The sequence below is a fragment of the Poecilia mexicana genome, unplaced genomic scaffold, assembly GCF_051168715.1.
Source record: "Poecilia mexicana isolate PSO_F unplaced genomic scaffold, ASM5116871v1 scaffold_5, whole genome shotgun sequence".
In the NCBI taxonomy this organism is placed as follows: Eukaryota; Metazoa; Chordata; class Actinopteri; order Cyprinodontiformes; family Poeciliidae; genus Poecilia; species Poecilia mexicana.
The window spans coordinates 28,552,336-28,573,728 of NW_028263374.1; the positions used below are offsets into that span (position 1 = coordinate 28,552,336).

General features: G+C 38.9%; 2 protein-coding genes and 1 long non-coding RNA gene across 4 annotated transcripts in view; 1 reads left to right on the forward strand and 2 right to left on the reverse strand.

Moving 5' to 3' along the window:
- Positions 1 to 74, reverse strand: part of LOC148159783 (uncharacterized) — a 2,275-nt gene extending 2,201 nt beyond the window's left edge. For both annotated transcript variants that reach the window (XR_015762903.1, XR_015762902.1), the window contains exon 1: positions 1 to 74. This exon is cut by the window's left edge and continues 72 nt beyond it. This is a non-coding gene — a long non-coding RNA (uncharacterized LOC148159783).
- Positions 1 to 2,782, forward strand: part of LOC106930891 (E3 ubiquitin-protein ligase TRIM35-like) — a 3,090-nt gene extending 308 nt beyond the window's left edge. The window contains exon 2 of the mRNA XM_015008720.2: positions 1 to 2,782. This exon is cut by the window's left edge and continues 61 nt beyond it. Within this exon, the coding sequence (XP_014864206.1) occupies positions 1 to 1,346 (1,346 nt within the window). The 3' untranslated portion in view covers positions 1,347 to 2,782.
- A 2,836-nt stretch (positions 2,783 to 5,618) lies between these two features.
- lmcd1 (LIM and cysteine-rich domains 1) lies at positions 5,619 to 19,945 on the reverse strand. The gene is made up of 7 exons (XM_015008703.2): positions 19,790 to 19,945; positions 11,858 to 11,931; positions 10,564 to 10,822; positions 7,800 to 7,949; positions 7,064 to 7,294; positions 5,943 to 6,161; positions 5,619 to 5,857 (listed from the first exon to the last, which is right to left on the reverse strand). Exons 1-7 carry the CDS (start codon positions 19,814 to 19,816, stop codon positions 5,744 to 5,746), a joined length of 1,074 nt encoding a protein of 357 aa, XP_014864189.2. The 5' UTR covers positions 19,817 to 19,945; the 3' UTR covers positions 5,619 to 5,743.
- Positions 19,946 to 21,393: the final 1,448 nt, after the last annotated feature.

Sequence of the window (21,393 nt, forward strand, 5' to 3'; positions counted from 1 at the left end):
TCTTCAGAGACCCCGTCCTCCTGTCCTGCAGCCACAGCTTCTGCAGGGCCTGTCTGAGCACGTGGTGGACGCAGAAACAGATCCGGAAGTGTCCGGTCTGCAACTGCGACTCCGACCGCAAGGAGCCCACGTGCAACCTGGTGCTGAAGAACACGTGTGAGGCTTTCCTCCTGGAGCGTGAAGATGTCTGCCAGCTGCACTCAGAGAAACTGAAGCTGTTCTGCTTGGACCACCAGCAGCCAGTGTGTCTCATCTGCAGGGACTCCAAGCAGCACAGCGGCCACGTCTTCCGGCCCGCAGCTGAGGTGGCGCAGGACCGCAGGGAGGCGTTGCGGAAGTCCATCATGCCCCTCCAGGAGAAACTCAAGCTTTTCACAAAAGTCAAGGAAGACTTGGACCTGACCGCCCAACACATTCACTCCCAGGCCCGACTCACGGAGGCCAGGATACGGAAGGAGTTCAGGATGCTGCAGCGGGTTTTGCGTGATGAAGAGGAGGTCAGGGTGGCTGCAGTGAAGGAGGAAGAGGAGCAGAAGAGTCTGAAGGTGAACGAGAAGATTAAGGTTCTAGATGGAGTCATGGCTGCTCTTTATGACACCATCAAATCTGCAGAGAGGACACTGAGATGTAAAGATGCTGCGTTCCTGCAGAGCTCCAGCAGCTCCAGCGCTGCAGGAACGGAGCAGCAGCGCCCCCTACCGGAGCTGCCCCAGCCGGCTGCCGGAGCACTAATAGATGTGGCCAAACACCTGGGCAACCTGCGCTTTAACACCTGGAAGAAGGTCAAACAAGTAGTGTCCCGTACGCCAGTGATTTTGGACCCAAACACGGCCGGACCGGGACTTTTCATCTGTGAGGATCTCGCTGCGGTGAGGCGGGGAAGCAGACAGAAACTTCCCGGGAATCCCGAGAGGTTTGAGTCGGAGGGGATCGTTTCGGCCTCCAGGGGCTTCACTGCGGGCGTCCACTTCTGGACCGTGGAGGTGGCAGACTGCAGCAGCTGGTTCGTTGGCGTTGCAGAAGAGTCGTTCAAAAGGAAGAAACCGATTCAGTTCAAGTCAGGATTGTGGGCTGTTTGTTTTTCCAAAGAAAAATATTCCTACTTCTCCCCCGGAGTGCCCGCCAGCTTCCACGTTACAGGAAAGCTTCAGGCAATCCGGATCCATCTGGACCTGGAGAGGGGAAAACTGTCCTTTACCGACCCAAAAACCCTCAAGCACATCTGCACCTTCTCACACAGCTGGTCTGAGAAAATGTTTCCGATCTTTTACGTGGGAGGCGTCAAACCGATGAAGATATTACCGTCAGAGGGCGGCGGGCCGGACGACGAGGACAGCAAGGAGTAGGTCACCATTACGGATGAGAACACAGGGCAAATGAAGTGGCTCATCCTAACGAACTAAAGCATATCAGGAGACGTTTCAAAATTACAAACGTGCGCAAATCTTTGTCTGTTGCTGCGTTTCCATTAATCATAGAATTGCAATTATGAGAATAAATTTGCTTAATAGAAACATGCCAATTTTGAAAAACTCACCATAAAAAGTTTTTCCAAGTATGGGGGAAATTTTAGCCATATGGAAACAGATGTATTTAGCAAAAAAGCAATGAAAACAACCCCCGCCCCCCACCACACATTGCACTAGTGATCAACAGCCGGATGTTACTACTGGTGACAACATCGAAGAAGAAAGTAGTAGGATGGTGAATATTTTTTATTTTATTTTAGAACAATGTGCAGCTGGCTCCATCATAGTTCTCACAGCATCATGGATCATAAACAGTTGTGCATCATTCCATCGTGTTGAATCCATAGCTCTAATGTAAAATGGCTGACTACAACAAACCATCAGCCTCCAACCATCTTTGCTGCCAGCAGTAACATCCGGCTGTTGGTCACGTGTGATGTTCAACAAAGCCTTTCCATTGCACTCTGACCAAATACATACATTTTGATATGGCTGAAAAACCACCTCATTCCAGCCCAAAAATCTGTCTTGGAAAAACTTGAGGTTTTTGAGGAAATTAATGTGTTTCCATTAAACTTATTTATTTTTGTTACTTCAATTTTATGGCTTATGGAAACATAGCTAGTGGTATCCTAAAAATGGTGAATTACACTGAAATTATGCTGAAACAGAACTGTTGGGTCTAATTCTTCGGATGTTTTTGTGTCCTAAAGTGCGTCACCGCCAGAGTTTACAGTGTTTAAAACAAACAGAAAAGCAGCTGGGGAGACGACTTCTGTGGGTCTAAATTAGGAATAAATAATCCTATCAATGAATGAGTCAACACCTTTGTGCGGAAAAGGATTCAGCATAAAATAATTCTGAAATTAATCTCAAAGTTCAGAATTTATTTTTTAAATAAAATTCTGATTTTACTCTCAGAATGCTGACTTTTTTGGAAATTCAGATTGCCCCTGGCCCCAAAATTATGGAAAATTATAGAATCTTTTATCAAATGTGTAGTGAAGTGAAGTTATTCTGTTAATTTTGGTTAATTTTGGTTGCCATAATGAATAGCAGCTGTTTAGTGCACAGCAGTATTCCTTTGAATTACAGTATTATTATAAATTGTCCTTTTCTATGTTTTTTCCAGACCAAGATTAATATTGTTACATTGATTAAATAATACATATGGCTGAAAATGTTTTCCTAAGAAGAGGATTAACAGCTTGAAGCAGCCTTGCTGCATTGTTTGCATTTTGTTGTAGGGATATGTTTGTCTTTTTTATATTTTTAATTTTAAAAAAGAAATAAATATGTATACACATCTTAAACTGCCTTTTCTGTGTTAGTTATAACGTGATGAAATCAAAGTTTGGCAGAATGGTGGAGCAGTTATGAGTTTTGCTTTGCAGCTTGAAGGCCTTGGGTTGAAATCCCAGCCTGGGGCCTTTCTGCATGTTCTCCCTGTGCATGCATAGGTTCTCTCCAGGTACTCCAGCTTCTTCCAGTCCAAAACATGTCTGATGGGTTAATTGTTTGCCATATTTACAGCAGAGGACATACCACGGATGGATGATCATTTCATAACTGAAATGAGGGGATTAAAACATTGGCAGCAGAAGTTTCCTGCTTACGGCAAATCAGCAACAATCCAGATTTATCAGTTAATCTAATTTATTTTTGACTTTTCCTAAAATAAAAGCTTTTCTCTTTCGATTTCAAATTTCTCATAAAAATGCTTAAAAGAAAACTGATGAGAATAAATAAGCGCAGCCTCTGTCTAAATTTGACTCATTTGGGTCCACTGTTCTTGCAGACGTTAGTTTCTCCACAGCTTCCACCACCGTTTCCACCAGGTTGAGGTTTGGGCTTTGACTGGTCCGTTCTGCTGCTGTGTTTTGGACCCTGGTGATGCTGTTAGGGCCAGCAGCTGCTGGACAGATGGTTCCATATTTGTTGGGTTTTCTAGTTGTGGGACTCATAACTAGAGTTGATTTCATGGACTGCAATTAAACTTTTTAATGGAAACCAACAGAGTTTACAAAATAAGCAACATTTTCAATTCAAAATCTCTTTTGCTGTTAAATTATTGAAAAAGGTATACTTATAGCCTGAACAAGAAATATTTATAATTCTTAATTTGTTATTTAGGTTATTTAACCATCAAACTGGTTCAAAGTTCAACTTTCAAGTGATGCAAAAATACCTTGGGAGTGTGGACTGGATGCTAACATTACATGTTTACTGCTTAGTACTACACTACTATTACTGCTACATGTTTAGCATTGAGATGCTAGGCTAACTCCCTTTATCACAACAGTCTTTTCCATCGGTTTTAGAAGCAGAAAGTAACCCGATAAATGGTCTCGTCCATCGCTGTTGTTAGCGACGTATCAGAAACAATGCAAAGATTACGGCTTGAGACTTTTGTATTTAAAACAAAACAAAAAAAGTAAAATGTGATTCAAGACTGGCAGCTTTTTAAAGATGTTTCTTGCTTACAAACCCTTCTAATAATTCTCAGACTTTTTAGGCAGCAACAATCACTCCCATTGGTCATTGCTGATGTCTTTCCTGAAGCTGTAAACTGGAGTCAGTAACTGAATGTTTGATCACATTCAAACATCCACTCAAACTTCAGGCACAATTTCCATTAAATGAAAGCAGAGACGTGCTGTGAAGACCTAAGATGGCTGCCAACAATGACATGTGAGTTTTATTTGTGTAATAATGTAGCTGGAAGCCTTCGATGTCTGATTTTGACCATATTAGTTCAAACCCTGGTGTATAATTTATGTTTCAAAAACCAAAGGAAGTGATTAATGCATCCACCTCCTCCATAAAATCTCTACGATTACACAGCACTCTATTAAAAGCCACAAATCTCGGCAAATCAAACTGAAATCGTTTCGCTTCAGGACTAAAAATAACCCAACCTGTTTTGTGGATCAGCTGGGTGACGGCACTTCCCGGGAACGTCGACTCAGAGACCACCGGAATACCTCGCATTCCTGCAGGGAGTAGGTCAGCTGAGCGCTGGGAAGGTATGTAACCCAACCTGACGCCCCTTTAAAGCACTTGCATTACGTTTTCCTTTGTTTTTTGCTAAAGCCTAAAGTTGACATTCATTTTTAGTTCACAACGCAATTTTTAAAAATACAGATACTTATAAGATCCTACATTTAAAATGACAACAGCAGTGGACCCCCATTCTACTGCATTCACTGAATTTCAGTGGAAAGAGACTCCAAATTATTTGAGGAATAATAATAGGCTTTGTTGATGAGTATATGTAAAACATTTGAAAGAAAACTGCGCCTACTTTTAGGCGCAATTCTACTTGACATGCAATTGGCTGACGTTTGTGAAGCAGCCAATCCAGGAGCGGCATTAATCTTCCTTTGCTGTGATTGGCTGAACCTCAGAGTGGAGATAGCGAACGCTAGCTCCTGTCGTACTTGTGCTAATACCGATTCTACTGTGTGTATTACTGCATATTAAGATACATTTGTTGTTTAAATAGTTAAAATGGGCAGTTACAAGTGTTTTTAGAGGAGGTGTCAAGTCCCTAACCCCCAAGAATACCTAGCCTGAGCGAGCTAACTGATGATAAACTTACCCATGGCATAAAACCTGGTTAGCTAGAGTATATTAGCAGCAGTAGCCTGAACCACCTCGAGTTACAGAACGCAGTGAAGATTTCTGCATGTGACTCAGACCTTTGTCTGACAGAAAAGTCCTGCGATAAATAAATAACTATATAGAACATTAAACAGTCCTGCCATGACAAAATGTGTATGATCTATGATTACAGTATTTAAGGCCAACTTACTTTGGCCTTAAATTTAAGACATTTTAAGACCTTAATTTTATGTACATGATTTTAAGACTTTTTAAGGATGCAGCAATTCCTTGTTATACATATTATTTCTTTGGTTTTATGATGTTTTCCTGAAATGTCACTTCTGGGCTTCCGTACAAAGCTGCTGTCAGAGCTTTAAGAGCTGAGAGATCAAGAGGAAGTTCCTTCAGCCATTTTAAACACATTTCTGGGTGAGTCTCTAAGTGCTTTGTGGACAGTTTAATGTCCCTTCAAGTGTTTCATGCACTAACAAAACCGTTTTACTGTCTGTGTCAGTGGAGCCAGAAAATAAACAGCCTTACATGTCAGCTAAAAACATAATTCAGCTCTTTATTACTTAGAATTTACATGTTAAAACTGTCTACAAACAGATAGAGCCATGTTGCACTTGATTTGCAGTAATAATAATCACATCTGCTTGTGATGTGTTTCATCGGTGCTGACAGGGCGAATCCAGGCTCTGGCCGCACTTCCAGCAGCAGTAATGTTGCAGATGCCACGTCCGTCCGTCTTCCCCCGTGATAAACGACTTGCAGAAGATGAGCTGAGGACAGAGAAGCAGCGTTGACTCGAAGGCAGCAGCTGAAAGTGAAGAAACGATCATCATGCATTCAGAGTAGGCGCGTCACCTCGTCGCAGCCGCAGCAGCGCGGCCACACCGACTCGCAGTAATGCCGTCCGCAGAGCAGCTTCTGATTGGACCAGAAGTAGACCAGGTCCGCCAGGCCGTGGCCGCACTCTGAGCACACAAAGCAGGTGGGGTGCCACAGGGCGTCATGGTAACCTGCGCGCTCTGCGTAAACAACCGGACTGTCCTTCGAGACATTTCCGTGGCAGCCAGTACACCGCTGGGGGACAAAGGAACAAAAAAGGTTGAATATAAAACGAAAACAGCTGGAAACCTTGATCACCGGCATAATTATTTTTGGGGGGTTTCTTGGAGGGTATCTTTTTTGCAAAATCCACATTTTGCATGTTTTTATACTTCCATTTGGTTTTCATCTGCTTCTAAAGATGGTCTACGTACTTAAAAACACACCCAGCCATTTTTTGGCTATACATAGTTTCCACAAGTCTGGACTGGGAGTGATCCGCGCCACTGAACCGTCATCTTGGTAGGCAAGAACATCGCCAAGCAAAGATGAACCATGACTTCGAGTCCAACAGAAAGAAAGTATATTGACACTGTTGACCAACGAGCAAGAGAAATAAACATCGACAAAATCTCTGCTGATCAGGATCGACTGTATGAGACAAATACTGTGACTTGTTTATTGTCATAGCAACTATATAGCAACAATACCTACCAATATGGCTATCAGCCACAAAGAACCCCGAAATGTGATGTCACATGAGAAATATGTATAAAAGGTTTTAGTGTGTGAAAAATGAGCAGTTTCAGAAACCTTCCTGATGTTAAGTCACATTCGGTGATGTACGGTCGTATAACTGCACATCTGTTTGCAGCCATTTTCATATGCGAGTTTAAGCGTTGAGTTGGGGGCGTGGCAAGCAGTAGGTTAGTTGGATTTAAGGTGACAGAAACCATAAAACTAAACTCTCATTTTCTAAAAATGTAATAAACATTTTTTTAATAAAACCTATAAAACCTTGAAGCAGAAATTAACCCACAGTTTCTCTTTTTTAAGTAGAGTTTCAGAAATCTTAAACTGATGCTCCAGCTCTGCTCTTTGTTTCACTTCTGTTAGATTTATATAAAAATTGTTTTTAATTTTCTTAATTTCCTTACATATTCAGTTTTGTCGTCGGTTCCGTTCACAGCAGAGGAGGCGGTGCTGCGGCTCACACTCTGATTCTGGTGCTGCACGGCCTCTGCCTTGTCGCCGCGATCTTTGACCTCTTTTGCTGTCCGCTGAGCAGCTGCTTCTTTCAGAGCGCCGCCCTCTCCAGGTAAGCCGACCTCCCCGACTCCCAGAACCTCCAGTTTGAACTGTTTCACGAACAGAATCATGGCCGAAACCTGCAGGTGAATCGGTTAAAGAAAACTTAGACACTTTAAGTCGCCTGTGTGAATCGGTGAGTCAGGGCCATTAAAGATAGAAATACGAAAGGATGCGGAAATTTCCACCAAAAGTTTCAGAAATTTTGAGATTAATCTCAGAAATAAAAACAAAGACATTTCTGAACCACAAAAGTTTAAAATTTGCTTATAAAATACTCATAAGTTTTTTAATTAACCTCAGACATTTTCAAGACAATTTTTAGTCTTTGAAACATTTTTGACTTTTGCGACTTTTTTTCAAGAATTTTTTTTCAGAGATGTTTCCCCCCCCCCAAGAAAATGTCTTAAATTAATCTCACAATTGTCTTTTTTACTTTTCATACTCAGAAATGTAAACATTTTTTCTAGGAAATTTCTGAGATTAATCTAAAAGTTTAGAAGTTTTTTTAGGCAGAAATGAACTCCTCCTCTCCTATTTGCAGCCCATAAATACGGGCTGTCATATTCACGGGCTGAGCCGAACCTCGTCCTCGCTGCCCAGACTCTGACACTTCATGGGGTCCTGATCGTAGACCGGGAGCTGGCTGAGGAGATGCCTGCGGCGCTGCAGGGCACCAGGCGTCCCAGAGACGGGGCGTTGGCTCTCAGGCAGCAGCTCCATGTACTGCATGGCCTGAAGAGACAAAAAACAACTTTTACACACTGACATAGGGTTCAGCTAAGTTTAATATAATGATAAAAATATAAAATTCTTCCTCCAGGCATCTTACTGTGCAAAGTTCACTGCAAAAACAAAATTTTACCTACTTTTTTTGCCTAGTTTCTAGTGTAAATATTTTAGTGAGCTTGAAATAAGACAAACTGAAAAGGAGCTTGTTTTAAACCAATAATTCCCTAATATTGATGAAAAAGATCCAATTCCATTGGATTATTTCATAAGAGATTTTTTCCATGTTATAAGTGAAATAATTTTGCATATTATTGTTTATACTACTACTAATTGTGTAATTTTGCTGATTATGACTGTCCTTAAAGATATTTTTTATTATTTCAACATCATTCTATTGAAAAAAAAATCCCTAAGAATTAGTAATAGACTTTCAGCTCCAAATATTCCAAATGTCCACAAGTGATCATCTGATCTACAATGAATATTATGGAAATCTGAAGTTAATTTTTACCTCACATTTTCATTTCTAACAATAAAACTTCACTGAAACATTTTTCTGACATTATGTGTGAAATATGATTTGAAACTGTGTTGATTTATCTCTTCCTGCAGTTTAAACATATATAGAAGTTGATTTTTCATTTCTAATCAGACTTCAGAAGAAAGATTGAGCATGCATTATAGATTTTCTTTTCTTCCCTGTGTTGGTTCTGTATTGGTTCTGTGTTAAATGGGTGATTTACTCTCCACCTCCTGTAGGTGGATTTACTGTGAAAAATGATTTTAAAAAATTTCACAATTTTATCATTGTGAAAAATTACAGCACGTTCATAGAAAGTTGTGTGGAAGGAAAAAGTGTGGAGGGAGATCAGCGACAGGAGGATTATCAAGCAAAATTTCTGTAAAGTCAACAACACAATGCAATTGATTGTCGAAAATTGAATTACTACCATATAAACAAACTGAAATGAACAGAATTTTATAGTTTACCAAGTTAAAAGTTTTGTGGACAATCCTATTAATTCAAAAACAAACAAAAAATGAAATTTCTACAAATATTAATGAATATGAGCCCAAATGCAGTGGTGTTTTATTGTTTTGGTGTAGTTATAGACTCTTTGGCCTATTTAAAGTCCCGTTAACAAAGCTAAACTGAGTCTGGGTTTAATTTTAAAGTTTATATCAGGGGCACCAAAGCGCGGCTCGAAAAGGCAACTTTGCTGCACCCAAACAGCTTTTATTTTGTTTATTATACTTGGTTAAATAAAACGAGCGTTTTGAAAGAAAGTGACCCAAATCTCGTTCATATAACTGAGAATAACTTAACTCAATCAAGCCCCCAAATTTTTAAACTTAAAAAACCTTTTTAGGTTGTGGATCTATTTGATCTCTGGTTTTATCTTCGTCTCTTTGGCTCAGTTTTAGCTTCTCGCCGCTGAAACCTGAGCAGCAGGTTTCGGTTTCGCTCTCTCCAGGTGTTTTTCTGTGATACAGCTGTGCGTCGTCAGCTTATTTCGCTGCTGACAGACGGTGACTAACAGCCTGGAGTTAGCAAGCCGAGTCCAACCCGGACGAGGCAGACCTGGTGTTTCTGTTGGGTTTGGATCCACCTCTCAGCCGCAGAAATGTCTGTCATGTAATTACAGGCTGCGCTGATTTTAATGCAAAGCAGACAAGAAGAGCCGGCTGAGGAATACATTTTAGTGCTTCCAACAGAAGATAGGAGTTAAAAAAAACACTCAAACAGTTTTAATTTACTTCTCTTTTAACACAGGAGTGTCAGACTCATTTTTATTTTGGGCCACAAGAATGTCTTTAAGTGGCAGAAAGTATTGATAAAGCAAAGTTTCAAAAAACTGTTAAAATTTGATTAAGTTCCCATTGAAATTAAATGAGTTAAAATTTTAGATGAAGGGCATTGAAAGTATCAACTTTGCATTAACTGGTAAATAATAACACTTCTAATGCGGAGTTGCTTTCAATACACTTTGTATTGAAAGTGTCATTATTTACTGAATGACACTTCATGGTAAGTCATAAACATTTATGAAGACTTATGACAGGTGTTACATCTGTCTTATGCACACTCCTTCAAATAAAGTCTTACCCTAAATTATATGAAATACATTTTTACCTTTGTGTAATCTAGTACTCTACATACAAAACTGCTGATTTGATTGACAAAATATTTAAAAACACATCTGTCATCTTAAAGGTTCTATTTGTGAGTCTAGAGGGCCGCATAAAAACTTCTGGCGGGCCGGATTTGGCCCCTGGGCCTCGAGTTTGACACACACTGACCTTATAAATCTAAAGGAGATTCATTAAGTACGGTTTGTTGTGTTGTGAATTTCTGTGTGTAAATAATGTAATTAGCATCTTGTGCAAATTGCACAAGATTTGCACAAGTGTTCGGGTTAGAGTTCAGATCATTGATCATAAACATTCATTCTGCTAGCACGAAATGCTCCACAAACACGGTATTTTGCAGAAGCTAATGCTAAAACATTTTCAACAGAAACAAATAAAAAAAATAATTTTTCATAACGACGTTATGATTATGTAACACAAGGAACCGACAGTTTTAACTGGATTCCTGCTTCATGCTGCGTCTCACCAGTTTCTGGTTGAGTCCGGCCGGCGCCCAGTCATACGTGGTGGTGTTGAAAGTCGGGTCTTTGCGCGACACCACCGGGTTCGTCACAATCATTCGGTTTCTTTTGTACACACGAAGGCCGCCGCCCCCTTTGACCTTTGCGGTGAGGTGGGAGCATGGCGAGTCTCCGAGAAGGCGTCCCATCCGCTGATCGTCCTCCGCGTCGCCGTCCGGAGCCGCGTGGTCGACGGTGCTGCAGCCGCACGCCACGCAGGCTTTCCTGGACAGAGCCACACAGGCGGTGAGGTCATCATCTTCCACGCAGGCTTTTGTTTAATTTACGGGTTTTCATTCATTATTTATTTAAAAACAAGATTGAGATGCCTTACTAACTCTACATCTGATAAAATATTGTTTATACAAATTTCACAAATGAAAAAACTTCTGAAGCTTTAACAAAAACTGCAGGTGTGTGTCTGTTTCTGGTCAAAACACATTTGTTTTAACCAGGAAAACATGTTTGTTTTAACCAGGAAAACATTTTTGTTTTAACCAGGAAAACATGTTTGTTTTAACCAGGAAAACATTTTTGTTTTAACCAGGAAAACATGTTTGTTTTAACTAGGAAAACATTTTTGTTTAACCAGGTAAACATGTTTGTTTTAACCAGGAAAACATTTTTGTTTTAACCAGGAAAACATGTTTGTTTTAACCAGGAAAACATGTTTGTTTTAACCAGGAAAACATTTTTGTTTTAACCAGGAAAACATTTTTGTTTTAACCAGGAAAACATGTTTGTTTTAACCAGGAAAACATTTTTGTTTTAACCAGGAAAACATGTTTGTTTTAACCAGGAAAACATTTTTGTTTTAACCAGGAAAACATTTTTGTTTAACCAGGTAAACATTTTTGTTTTAACCAGGAAAACATTTTTGTTTAACCAGGTAAACATTTTTGTTTTAACCAGGAAAACATTTTTGTTTTAACCAGGAAAACATTTTTGTTTTAACCAGGATCCAGAAGTTGTACTCAAGTAAGAATAGAAATACTTTGTGATGAAATTACTCAAGTAAAAGTAAAAAGTTCAGCGAAGTAAAATTACTCCTAAGCCTAACTTTTTTCAAAAAGTTACTGAGTAAATGCAACTTCTTACTGCTCAACTCTGTTTACTCCTTTTGTGTGTTGATCAGTTTGTTTGTAGAGTAAACGACTGCCAACAACAACGGATTGTTGCTGTGATTTTCTTATTCCTTTCACTGTTTTTCCTTTTTGTTGGCAAAGTAAAATAAAAAAGCATAAGATGAAGCAACTGTACCTCCAGGAATGAGGCTGAAATCCAGAGCAGCTGCTTTTACAAACCAGACACGCCCCAGCACCTCTGAGAGACATCTGAGAGGAGACGCAGAAAAACAAACATCAAAACCTCACCCCACATTCTGAGATGGAATGTTTGCTTGACTATATACATGTTTTAGAAACATCAGCATAAATATTCAGAGTTTTAAAGATTTGGGAACAGAACAGGGTAAAAACAAAACAGCATAGCAAGGAATAACAAGGCCAAACATCTGGAAAGGAACAAAGTTTGTTTACTGAGGAGAGTATTCCCAAAAGCAGAACGTGAGATAAAAATCCCTTGAAACACAAAAACAACTCGACTTGTAACTTTGGTTATGAACACATTGGCTCTAAACAGAAAGTCCACAGGCTGTAGCCTCACCGTTACATTTCTGCACAAATCGATTCTCATCTCCCTTTGGCGCTTTCTCCTATTGAGATTGGTTTCAATTTCATTCTGGCCAGTCAGCGACCAGAAGGAGGAGTTGTGGAAAATATCATTGGTTTTCTGCTTTTTCTGTTTTTTTAATTGTAGTTTGCTTGTGGTTGTAGTTTGGTAATGGCAGCAGAGGAAGTGGACAACGTTTGTATAAGAGTGATTCCCTGCCTGATAGTCCAGTAGATTTGGTTCAACTGGGGACCAAAGCTGCAACATTTGTAACATTTTCAGCTGCTGCAGTTCTCTTTCTTACAAATGATTCAAGCAATCGTTCTTCAATAGTTGAGGTTCCAGACGTTTTGCATGAACGGCTATTTGGGTGTAAAACAGAACCAAAACCTGCTCATTTCCTTTCAGAATGAGCTGTTGAAGGGTCTCTTGTCTTTTCCAGCAGTCATTATGCAGCAGGAAAACCAGCTGACCAAATGGGCAGAGCTCCACTTGGGTTGCTAGGTAACGGTCTGAGCTTTGTTGGGGTTGCTAGGTAACGGCGCAGTGCCAGTCCTATGTCAGACTCGGAATATACTTTATTGATCCCAAGAGGAAATTTCTTTGTTAAAAAGAAACTCCTATGCAAAGTGTGAAATATTGGTAAACATATATATAAACTCTAAATAATTTAGATATAACCTAAATATAAAAGAAAAAATGGGGGGGGGAAACATAAAAACAATTAGGAGGATTTTGAAACAACACATTTTTCTGACATCAAAAACATAAACTTACTGCCAGAAAACAGCTGGGTGTTTTTTTTATATAAGTTACATGATGTTTTAGAAACAGTAGAAACCCAAGTGGAAATATAAAATTGTGCAAAATGTGATTTTTTTAAAATGAGAGAACAGGATAAAGCTGCTTGTTTCAAAAGCTTTTTGTTCTCAAGCACAAACAAAACGTCAGGACTCCTCTGGCCATTAGACGTACTAACAACTCCGACTCCCTTCAAAGCCTGAGGCCACATTGATAAAGTTGTGTGTGTGCGTGTGTGTGTGTGTGTGTGTGCGTGTGTGTGTGTGTGTGTGGGGGGGTGTGTGTGTGTGTGTGTGCAGGAGTGTTAGCTGAGACAGACAGGGTTGTTTGGTGAGTGTTTTCTCCGGGTGTGGAGGCACCAGAACCGAGTCCACATATACAAACGGCGCGGTCAGGGCGGATGACCTCATCGCTCCACCCAGTGACTGTTCCTGCTAACATCACTGATCCCCGTCTGCAGCGCTGACTGTGTTTTATTAACCCATGATTCAGATCCTACACTCATTTCAACCATTCATGATTTCACAACCAATGTTTTTAGGTGCAAAAAACTGAGGGATGTTTTTTTATTTTTACCTTATTGACAATCAACAATACTTAATTATGATAGTGTTATATATAATGTCTCAATTTCAGCAGGTGGTTGATTATTTGTTTAAATTTATAAGATTAAAGTAGCCAGAGAATAGCTATTTTCTGACCGCAGTAGACAATTAGTATTATTATTTAAGATATTTTGGATTTAAATTAGTTCATTTAAACAGCAAAAATTATATTATCTGTCCATTTAATCCACTTTTCTTGGTATTATAATTATGAAATTATTGATAACTGGTTAACACCGCAAAGACAAAAGTCTTACCAAGTATCTTTGGTCTAGTTTCTAGTGCAAATGTATCTGTATACTTGAAATAAGACAAAATTAACTTGTAAGTATATTTATTTTCAGAAAGATATAGGAGCATTTTTTAACCAATTATTCCATAACATTGATTTTAAAAAATACTAGTTCCAATGGCAGATTATTAAACTCATAATAAGACATTTTTCCCATGTTATAAGTGAAATAATCCACCAGTGGACCTAGCACTGTTTTTTTTTTATCAAGCTCCTGTGTATTGCTGAAAAGTTACTTGTAGGTTAGTTTTGTCTTATTTCAGTGCGAAAAGATATTTGCACTAGAAAGTAAACCAGAAATACTTTTGTAATAGATTTAGTTTTTTTGCAGAGAATAGATTAAGGATCAATTTTTCCAAAGGTTATCAATTTCAATTTCAGTCAATTGAAATTGAATTTGTCTTATTTTATAAAAATCAACATGACTAATTAGTAAAAATTAAGGATGAAGCTAATTTTTCCACATTTTTCTTGAATTGCTGACTAAAAGCTATGAAAATTTTTTTTCTTGATTTTAAAACCACAATAAAATTGTTTTGAATGAGACTTTTATCTTATTCAAGTGTCTAAAACATTCCTGCTTCCCTGCTTTTGTGCTTATGTTGACTATATTTACAGCAAATTTAGTTTTCCGAAACAAAGCAAACTATCCAGAAGTGATAATTTTCTGTATTTAAGATGTCCACACATGTCTGCAGATCATTCAAGCTGAGAGAAAACGTGAGAGAGCAAGGCTTCTTAAGTGAAATGATCTGGATCACATCCAAAAGGACTACAGATCAGACAATATGACTGAAAAATTACATTTTAGTTCAAAAATTGTGAAAAATAAAACAAAATTATAATCTAATGCCAAAATGAATTAAACCAAGTTTAAATCAAGCTCTTGAATTTTCCCCTGGTGACAGAGATTACATTCACTGAACTTGAATTTACATTTTTTGCCAGATTACATAATCTGTTATTCCTGGATCACATCATTCTCCTTAAGCCATGACCGAGCCCCTCTACTTTGGACTATTCCAGTTTTTAGAAGCTGATGTGCTACTTATAAATCAAAAATAGGAACTGTCATCAGGTTTCTTAGCAGCTCCAGAAATACCTAAACATGTGAAATGACAAAGAGACTTTAAAGCCTCTGGCAGGAAACCCGACAGGAAAAACAATCTGCAGCTTTTTGTCTGGGAGTCAGCGCACCTGTCCGTCTGTCACCAGGTATTACCGGGTCCATCTCTGGTGTTAGCGGCTACATAACGACGGACACAACATGAGCTCTCAGATAATAGAAACCAATCCTGGACAGAGGGATTTGCTCCAGGATTAACGCTCCTCAGACATTTCCATACTTAGATTTAACCTTCTAAAAATAAAAACATAGAATTATATCTAAATATATCAGGCGCTTTAAAAAAATCCTACCAAGACCTTTTTTGTAGATAAATTAATGTTTCTTTTGTTTTTGGGAAATGAGCCATTTCAAAAAACCTGAGGAATGTAACCTCACAAATCATTCATCTACTGATCCAGCCCATTACCTAGCAACCCCAGCAGAACTCTGCCCGTTACCTAGTAACCCCAGCGGAACTCTGCCCGTTACCTAGCAACCCCAGTAGAACTCTGCCCGTCACCTAGCAAGCCACTCCCTGCTTTAAGCCTTCTCTCCTTCCTGCTGTTACTCGGCGGGTTAATGTTTAGAAAGCAAGACTAATTCTCCATCATATCGGGACAAAACAAGACTAGTGTCTCTGAAACTGGGTGTGAATGATCAGCCCGTAATAAAACAAGTTCAGTGGTGAAGGTTTGTTGTCAAAACAGCTCCAGCAGAACAAGGCTGTAATTACATTCCTCTGGAGTCGGCTTACTGACAGCGGCACAGTCACTTTATCATAATAATACTGTCTTGTGTTATTCTGGGAAATTCTGTCAATAAATCATCTTTATTATTAACTGTTTAGACAATAAAAATGTCAGAAATGGAGAAACTCTTGACCAAAAGTCATGCTAAATGTGAAATGTTTTTTAATAAAAGCTGCATCTCATTAGGACGTCTCAACAGTTTGGGCGATGGAGCCGCGTCCTCCCACATGTTGGCAGATTTTATTTAGTTTTTGTCGCTTTATAAGCACGTTGTTAAACAAAAAAGAGGGAAATAAAAACCTCTCTTCTGGATTAAATAGCTCAGCGTTTCTATATTTAGGAATCAGATAAGGCGAGCATTTAGGTGGGGTCACTCTCAGCCAAGTTATTTTGAATATGTCAGCTATGAGAGGAGGGAAAACGCAGGAAACGCAGAGAGATAAGAGGCTAGAGGTCACAGGAAAGGCGGGACAGCAGTCATAGATCCTCTGGGCTTCATGTTGGTCTGAAACTAAAACAAAACCCAGATAGAGTTTCCAGCAGCTATTTTAAAGCTAGATAGAGACAATGGTCAAGGCATTGTCCTAGTGGGGGACTAGCTCGTAGCCTCTAGCTTAAAAAACTGACTTAAAACCTATTTTAAATTAAATGTTTGGTGATCTTTTGTAAGTATTTGTTCCTAGAAACTAACCAGTTTCCTTCCAACAGCTATTGAAATATAAATAATAAACCAGCTTAGAGTAGAAGAGCTCAAACCTTTCATCACATGGGACAAAACTGATGAGTCAAAAAATAAAAATAATATCAAGCAAATAAAATCGTCCATTTTTTTCTTCATTTTTTGTGGGATCTAAAATGTAAAAGTGATTCCTGCAGCTTTAATTATTTCATGCATGTTTGAGAAATCCTTTAATCTCCATGGCAACCATCCAGCTGAGCAAAATGCTTTGGTGGTCCTAGCCCCGCCTTCAAGGCACAGCTCCTCCTCAGTGTTGCAGTTTCAGAGCTACTTTCCCTCCCCCACTCTGCTCCTTCAGACTAGCCAGCAACAATTAGCTCATTACAGCAGCTACGTCTCAGGGCAACGCTTGCAAAAATGTTGATAAAGGGTTAACAGAGGAGCCATGTTGGGATGACTTCTTGAAGGCGTTGCTTCAGAAAAACCTGGAGTTTTTAAAGAGACACAAGCCCAATTTCAAGGCGTTAAATTAAGAGGTAAAATTTCTTTTATGTTATGTTTGATATATATACATGTAGCACTTTTATCACAAGTGAAGTTAACATAGTTACTTGATTCTGCTGTAAAATGGCACTATGTGCCTGGAAAACACATAATATGGTATTTTGGTATGATATTACATAATATGGTATTTGTAAGATGGTTTGACAATAAAAAAATCCTTGAATTCTTGAATTACAATACTGACCCTTTTATAAATTTAATAAAAGCAGATTTGGGTGTAGTAAAGTCGACTTTTGAGAAAGTTTCTGGATCAACGTGGTTCTACTTATTATTAAAGACAAATATTTCCTGCTGTACTTAATATTTTCCATTGTAGGAAAATTATGTCAGCAATAATTTTACCCTAATTAAAAATAAAAAGTCTCCATCTGCACCAGCCACCTGTACTGAATGGCTCAAATTTGTATCATTCTGAAAATTCATTTAGGGGCCACAAAAAAATCAGTCTGAGGACTACAAATGGTCCCCAGACCGCACTTTGGAAACCTCTGGATTAGTTTGGTCCAGCGGAGCATTCCCTGCTGGGAGTGCTGGGAGTTATTTCCATCATGGCAGTGGAAGATTTTTAAGCTTCTGGGCTTAAACAAACAGATAAACATCAACAGGTGGCGCTGATCCTTCTGGTTTTCAGATGACTGACCTCTGGCCGGGTCGCTGGCCCATTGACAGGCTTCATGCTCCAACGTTAAACTGTGGCATCGTTTAAAAGGCACCAGAAAAATGAGTCTACAAAAGTTATTTTCCTGAATCCTAATGTATTCTGTTTATTTTCTAATAAATTAATTACGTAGTCTTTTCTGAAAAGCAAAACAAAATATCTTAACCTGTGACTTTCAATTATTTTGCAAGTTTTCCAAACTTAATAAATGTTTTGTTACCATTTTATTTACAGAGATGTAAAATAATAGTTGTATCTTTAACAAGCTTCAGGATTACTCCAGGTGTACCGCCTGGCTCCTGCATCGGCCCACTGGGTTTTCCAGCCAATAAAAACAATGAAGGACACATGAAGGGCTATTCTATTCTATTCTATTCTATTCTATTCTATTCTATTCTATTCTATTCTATTCTTAGCTTATTTTAGCATAAAGCAAGTGGAAAATAAAAGTTTTCCCTGAAGAAATTTTTTTTTTGATTAAAGATGGTTCTAATTATTGCACAGACCCATTAAATTAGGATTTTATCTGCCAAATTTACAAATGTATTGATTTATTTTAAAGATATCCATTAAAAATATGTATTTTATTTTTCAAATGTAAGATTTAAACAACCATCCATTCAGAGTAACTTTAATTTGCTTCCATTTTAAAGAAAACAAACATGAATTAAAATGTGCAAGACATAATGTTGCTGTGAGAAAAGTACATAAAAATATATTTAATAAGTTCAAGCATATTTTCTTGTTAACTATTATTCGCTGCATTTATTAATCTCAAGGTTTTCCTGATAGCTTTGTATTGGCAATACGTTTTACTGGCTACATATGAACAGTTAAGTCCAAAATTATTCACACCCCATTCAGATTTAGATTTAAAATTTATTTTTAATCAAAAAAGAAGTTTGTTTCTGACAGGAAACAACACAGATTTCTCAAAAGATGATAAAATAATTCCAGTGTAGCAACCATTTTCATAATGAATCTGTTTTATTAACATGTTGCTTAAATTATTCATTCTATATGTTATATCTATGAAGTCCTTCTTATAGTTGCTTAGCAACTTTTTGCACCTTTGAGCTCTTTAGTGTCGGAAGGCCTCCTTGCCATCACCCTAATCTTTAGTGGCCACTCTAAAACATTTATACTACTACCAGTCAAAAAAATGTTTATAAAATTAAAAGATTACTTAACTGTATATATTTTAGCCTTATGACCTTATTATGGATTAGAAAATCCACAATAAGGTAAAATGTGTGCATGCAGTTCTTATTTTAAAAAGTCTTTTAAGTTGTTTGTTGTTTAATTATAAATTAATGGATAAAATGCATCAGCAAAAGGTCAGAATTAATATAATATTACTGCAGATGGTGAATGGACATAAGCTTCTAGCTGTAAATGTAACTAAAACAAGTGTTTATTTAAATTACAGGATACTGAACTGACTGGATTTTATTGTTTTCAGAAGGTAAACTTGGTTTTATTGTGTTTCCTTGAACAGGTTACGATCGGTCTATGGTCTATGCAAAACATATTTTACATTTTTTGTACAAAATCATTCTTGGATAATGAGATTTTAGTCTGGTCAGTTTTGCCTATTTTGTACAACTGTACATCTTTGAAAAGCATTAGTAGAGCCTCCTACACAACCAAATAGAATGCAGGACATGGTTTCAGGATGTAAAGTTAACTACTCCAGCAGCCATTGTAAAACCAGCTGACCAAACATGCTGGAGCTCAGCTTGGGTTGCTAGGTAACAGTCTTAGCTGGGGTTGCTAGGTATCCTGCACAACAATTGGTGGTTTTTTTAAACTGCTCGTTTTCCAGACACCAAAAAATATTAACTTATTGAGCTTAAGCTGTTTTTAGAAGCAATAGAAACCAAAATGGAAGTACAAACAGGTGCTACATGAATTTTTAAGCAGCTAAATATTTTTACCTTTAAATAAGATTAAAGTTTACTGGCCATAATGAAAAGGATCTCCACCAGCAGGAGGAGACGCTACATCCCACTAGCCTGACTGACCCCTGACCTCCACATCTGGCCGTGCCTGAAGGTGTCCGTACCTTTTCCACGGCTGCGCTCGCGTCCATGTCGTCCTCCTCTTCCTCGGCTCTCGCTGCCTCTGCTCTTGCAGAACAATGAGACTTTAAATTCCTCTCCTGTCGACCACACTTCCTCTCTCCCCGCCCACAGTCACTCCCGCTGCCCTGCAGCAATTTTCAGACGTCTGCTCTTTTATCCACTCACTACCTCTGACTAACCGTCTCTTTTTTGACTAATTCCTGTCTGGAAACTCAAATCAACTCAGTAACCTTGCCTTTCTTGTATTTATCTGTGATTTCCACCTTTTTGCTCTAGTTCACCCCCCCCCCCCCAAAAAAACTCCTGATTTGTCCGGCTGCCAGCTCTTCTTCTCCACCCTCTGCAACATGAACCCAGCAGGTTTCTTCGCCTCCTGATTTTGCTCCAACATGCAGAGGGGAAAGTCAAACATAAAGCTTTGCGCTGCTCTGTTAAATATAGTGACTGCTTGCCGTATCGTTAGTGGACTTGCAAACCAGCAAGGTTTTAAAAGTGGCCCTGTGCTGGACTGCAGGACTACCTGGGGCAGTGAGGCAGGACTGGACTGTTTGTGTTTTGAATAAAGACTGAATGACTCCATCTAAAACTATTACAGCCAATCAGAACAGAGCAAAAAACTCCTCAACCAATCCGAGCTTGAGAAATCTGTCCTCCTCCTATTCAGTAGGTTTTAAGTTCAACTGAGAAGAAAAGTTGATGAAGAAAGAAGCAGAGAAACAAGAAACTAATTAGATCTCTATGTAGTGATGAACCAGAACCTTCAGAGACACATAAAGACAGTTACAAAGTTGGCCTTCTCTCACCTGGGGAACATTTCCAGTATTAAAGGACTAATGTCCCAGCAAGATCTAGAGAAACACATCTGTGTTCATATTTAGATGCATTGATTACTGCATTGATTCAAAGATCTGCCTAAAAAACCAATCAGACAGTTGCAGCTGATCCAGAACACGGCTGCCAGCTTTCTCGCTATTCTTCTGTTACTATATAAGTGTGTTTCCCCACCTGATAGTCCGGTAGACTTGGTTTGATTGGGGACCAAAATGGCAACATTTGCTACATTTTCAGCTGCTGTGGTTTTCTTTCACACTGCACTGAGTCAAACATTGACTCCACCTGTGGGGGCGCTGCACCAAGAACCACTGAAGGAAACGACAAAAAAACCTTTGAAGAAAACATGAGGGCAACTTTTGTGTTCACAACATGTAAAAAACATGGAGTAGCATCAGATTTCAGTGGTTGTAGGATTTCTCTTTTGCCTTTTGGTAAAAACCACAAGGCCTTTCCTCCCACAAGCACTAGCATTTGTTTTGGTTGTATTTACCCAAAATGCCTTGCACTTTAGTCCACTTCCTGCTTGTGGAGCAGTGTCTGGTCCACTTGGTGTTCACATATGTATTCAGACCGCACCAGAGTTCACTTCAACCGACCAAGGAGAAAAGGGTTCAATTAGCATTCACACCTCAACAACAGAATTGAACTTAAACCAGATAAAAGTACTGGAGTTTGATTAAAGTGGACTGAACATGGCTGGTGTGAACGCACCAGCCATCAAAATACATTAAAGTTCTGCTATTCTTGTGTC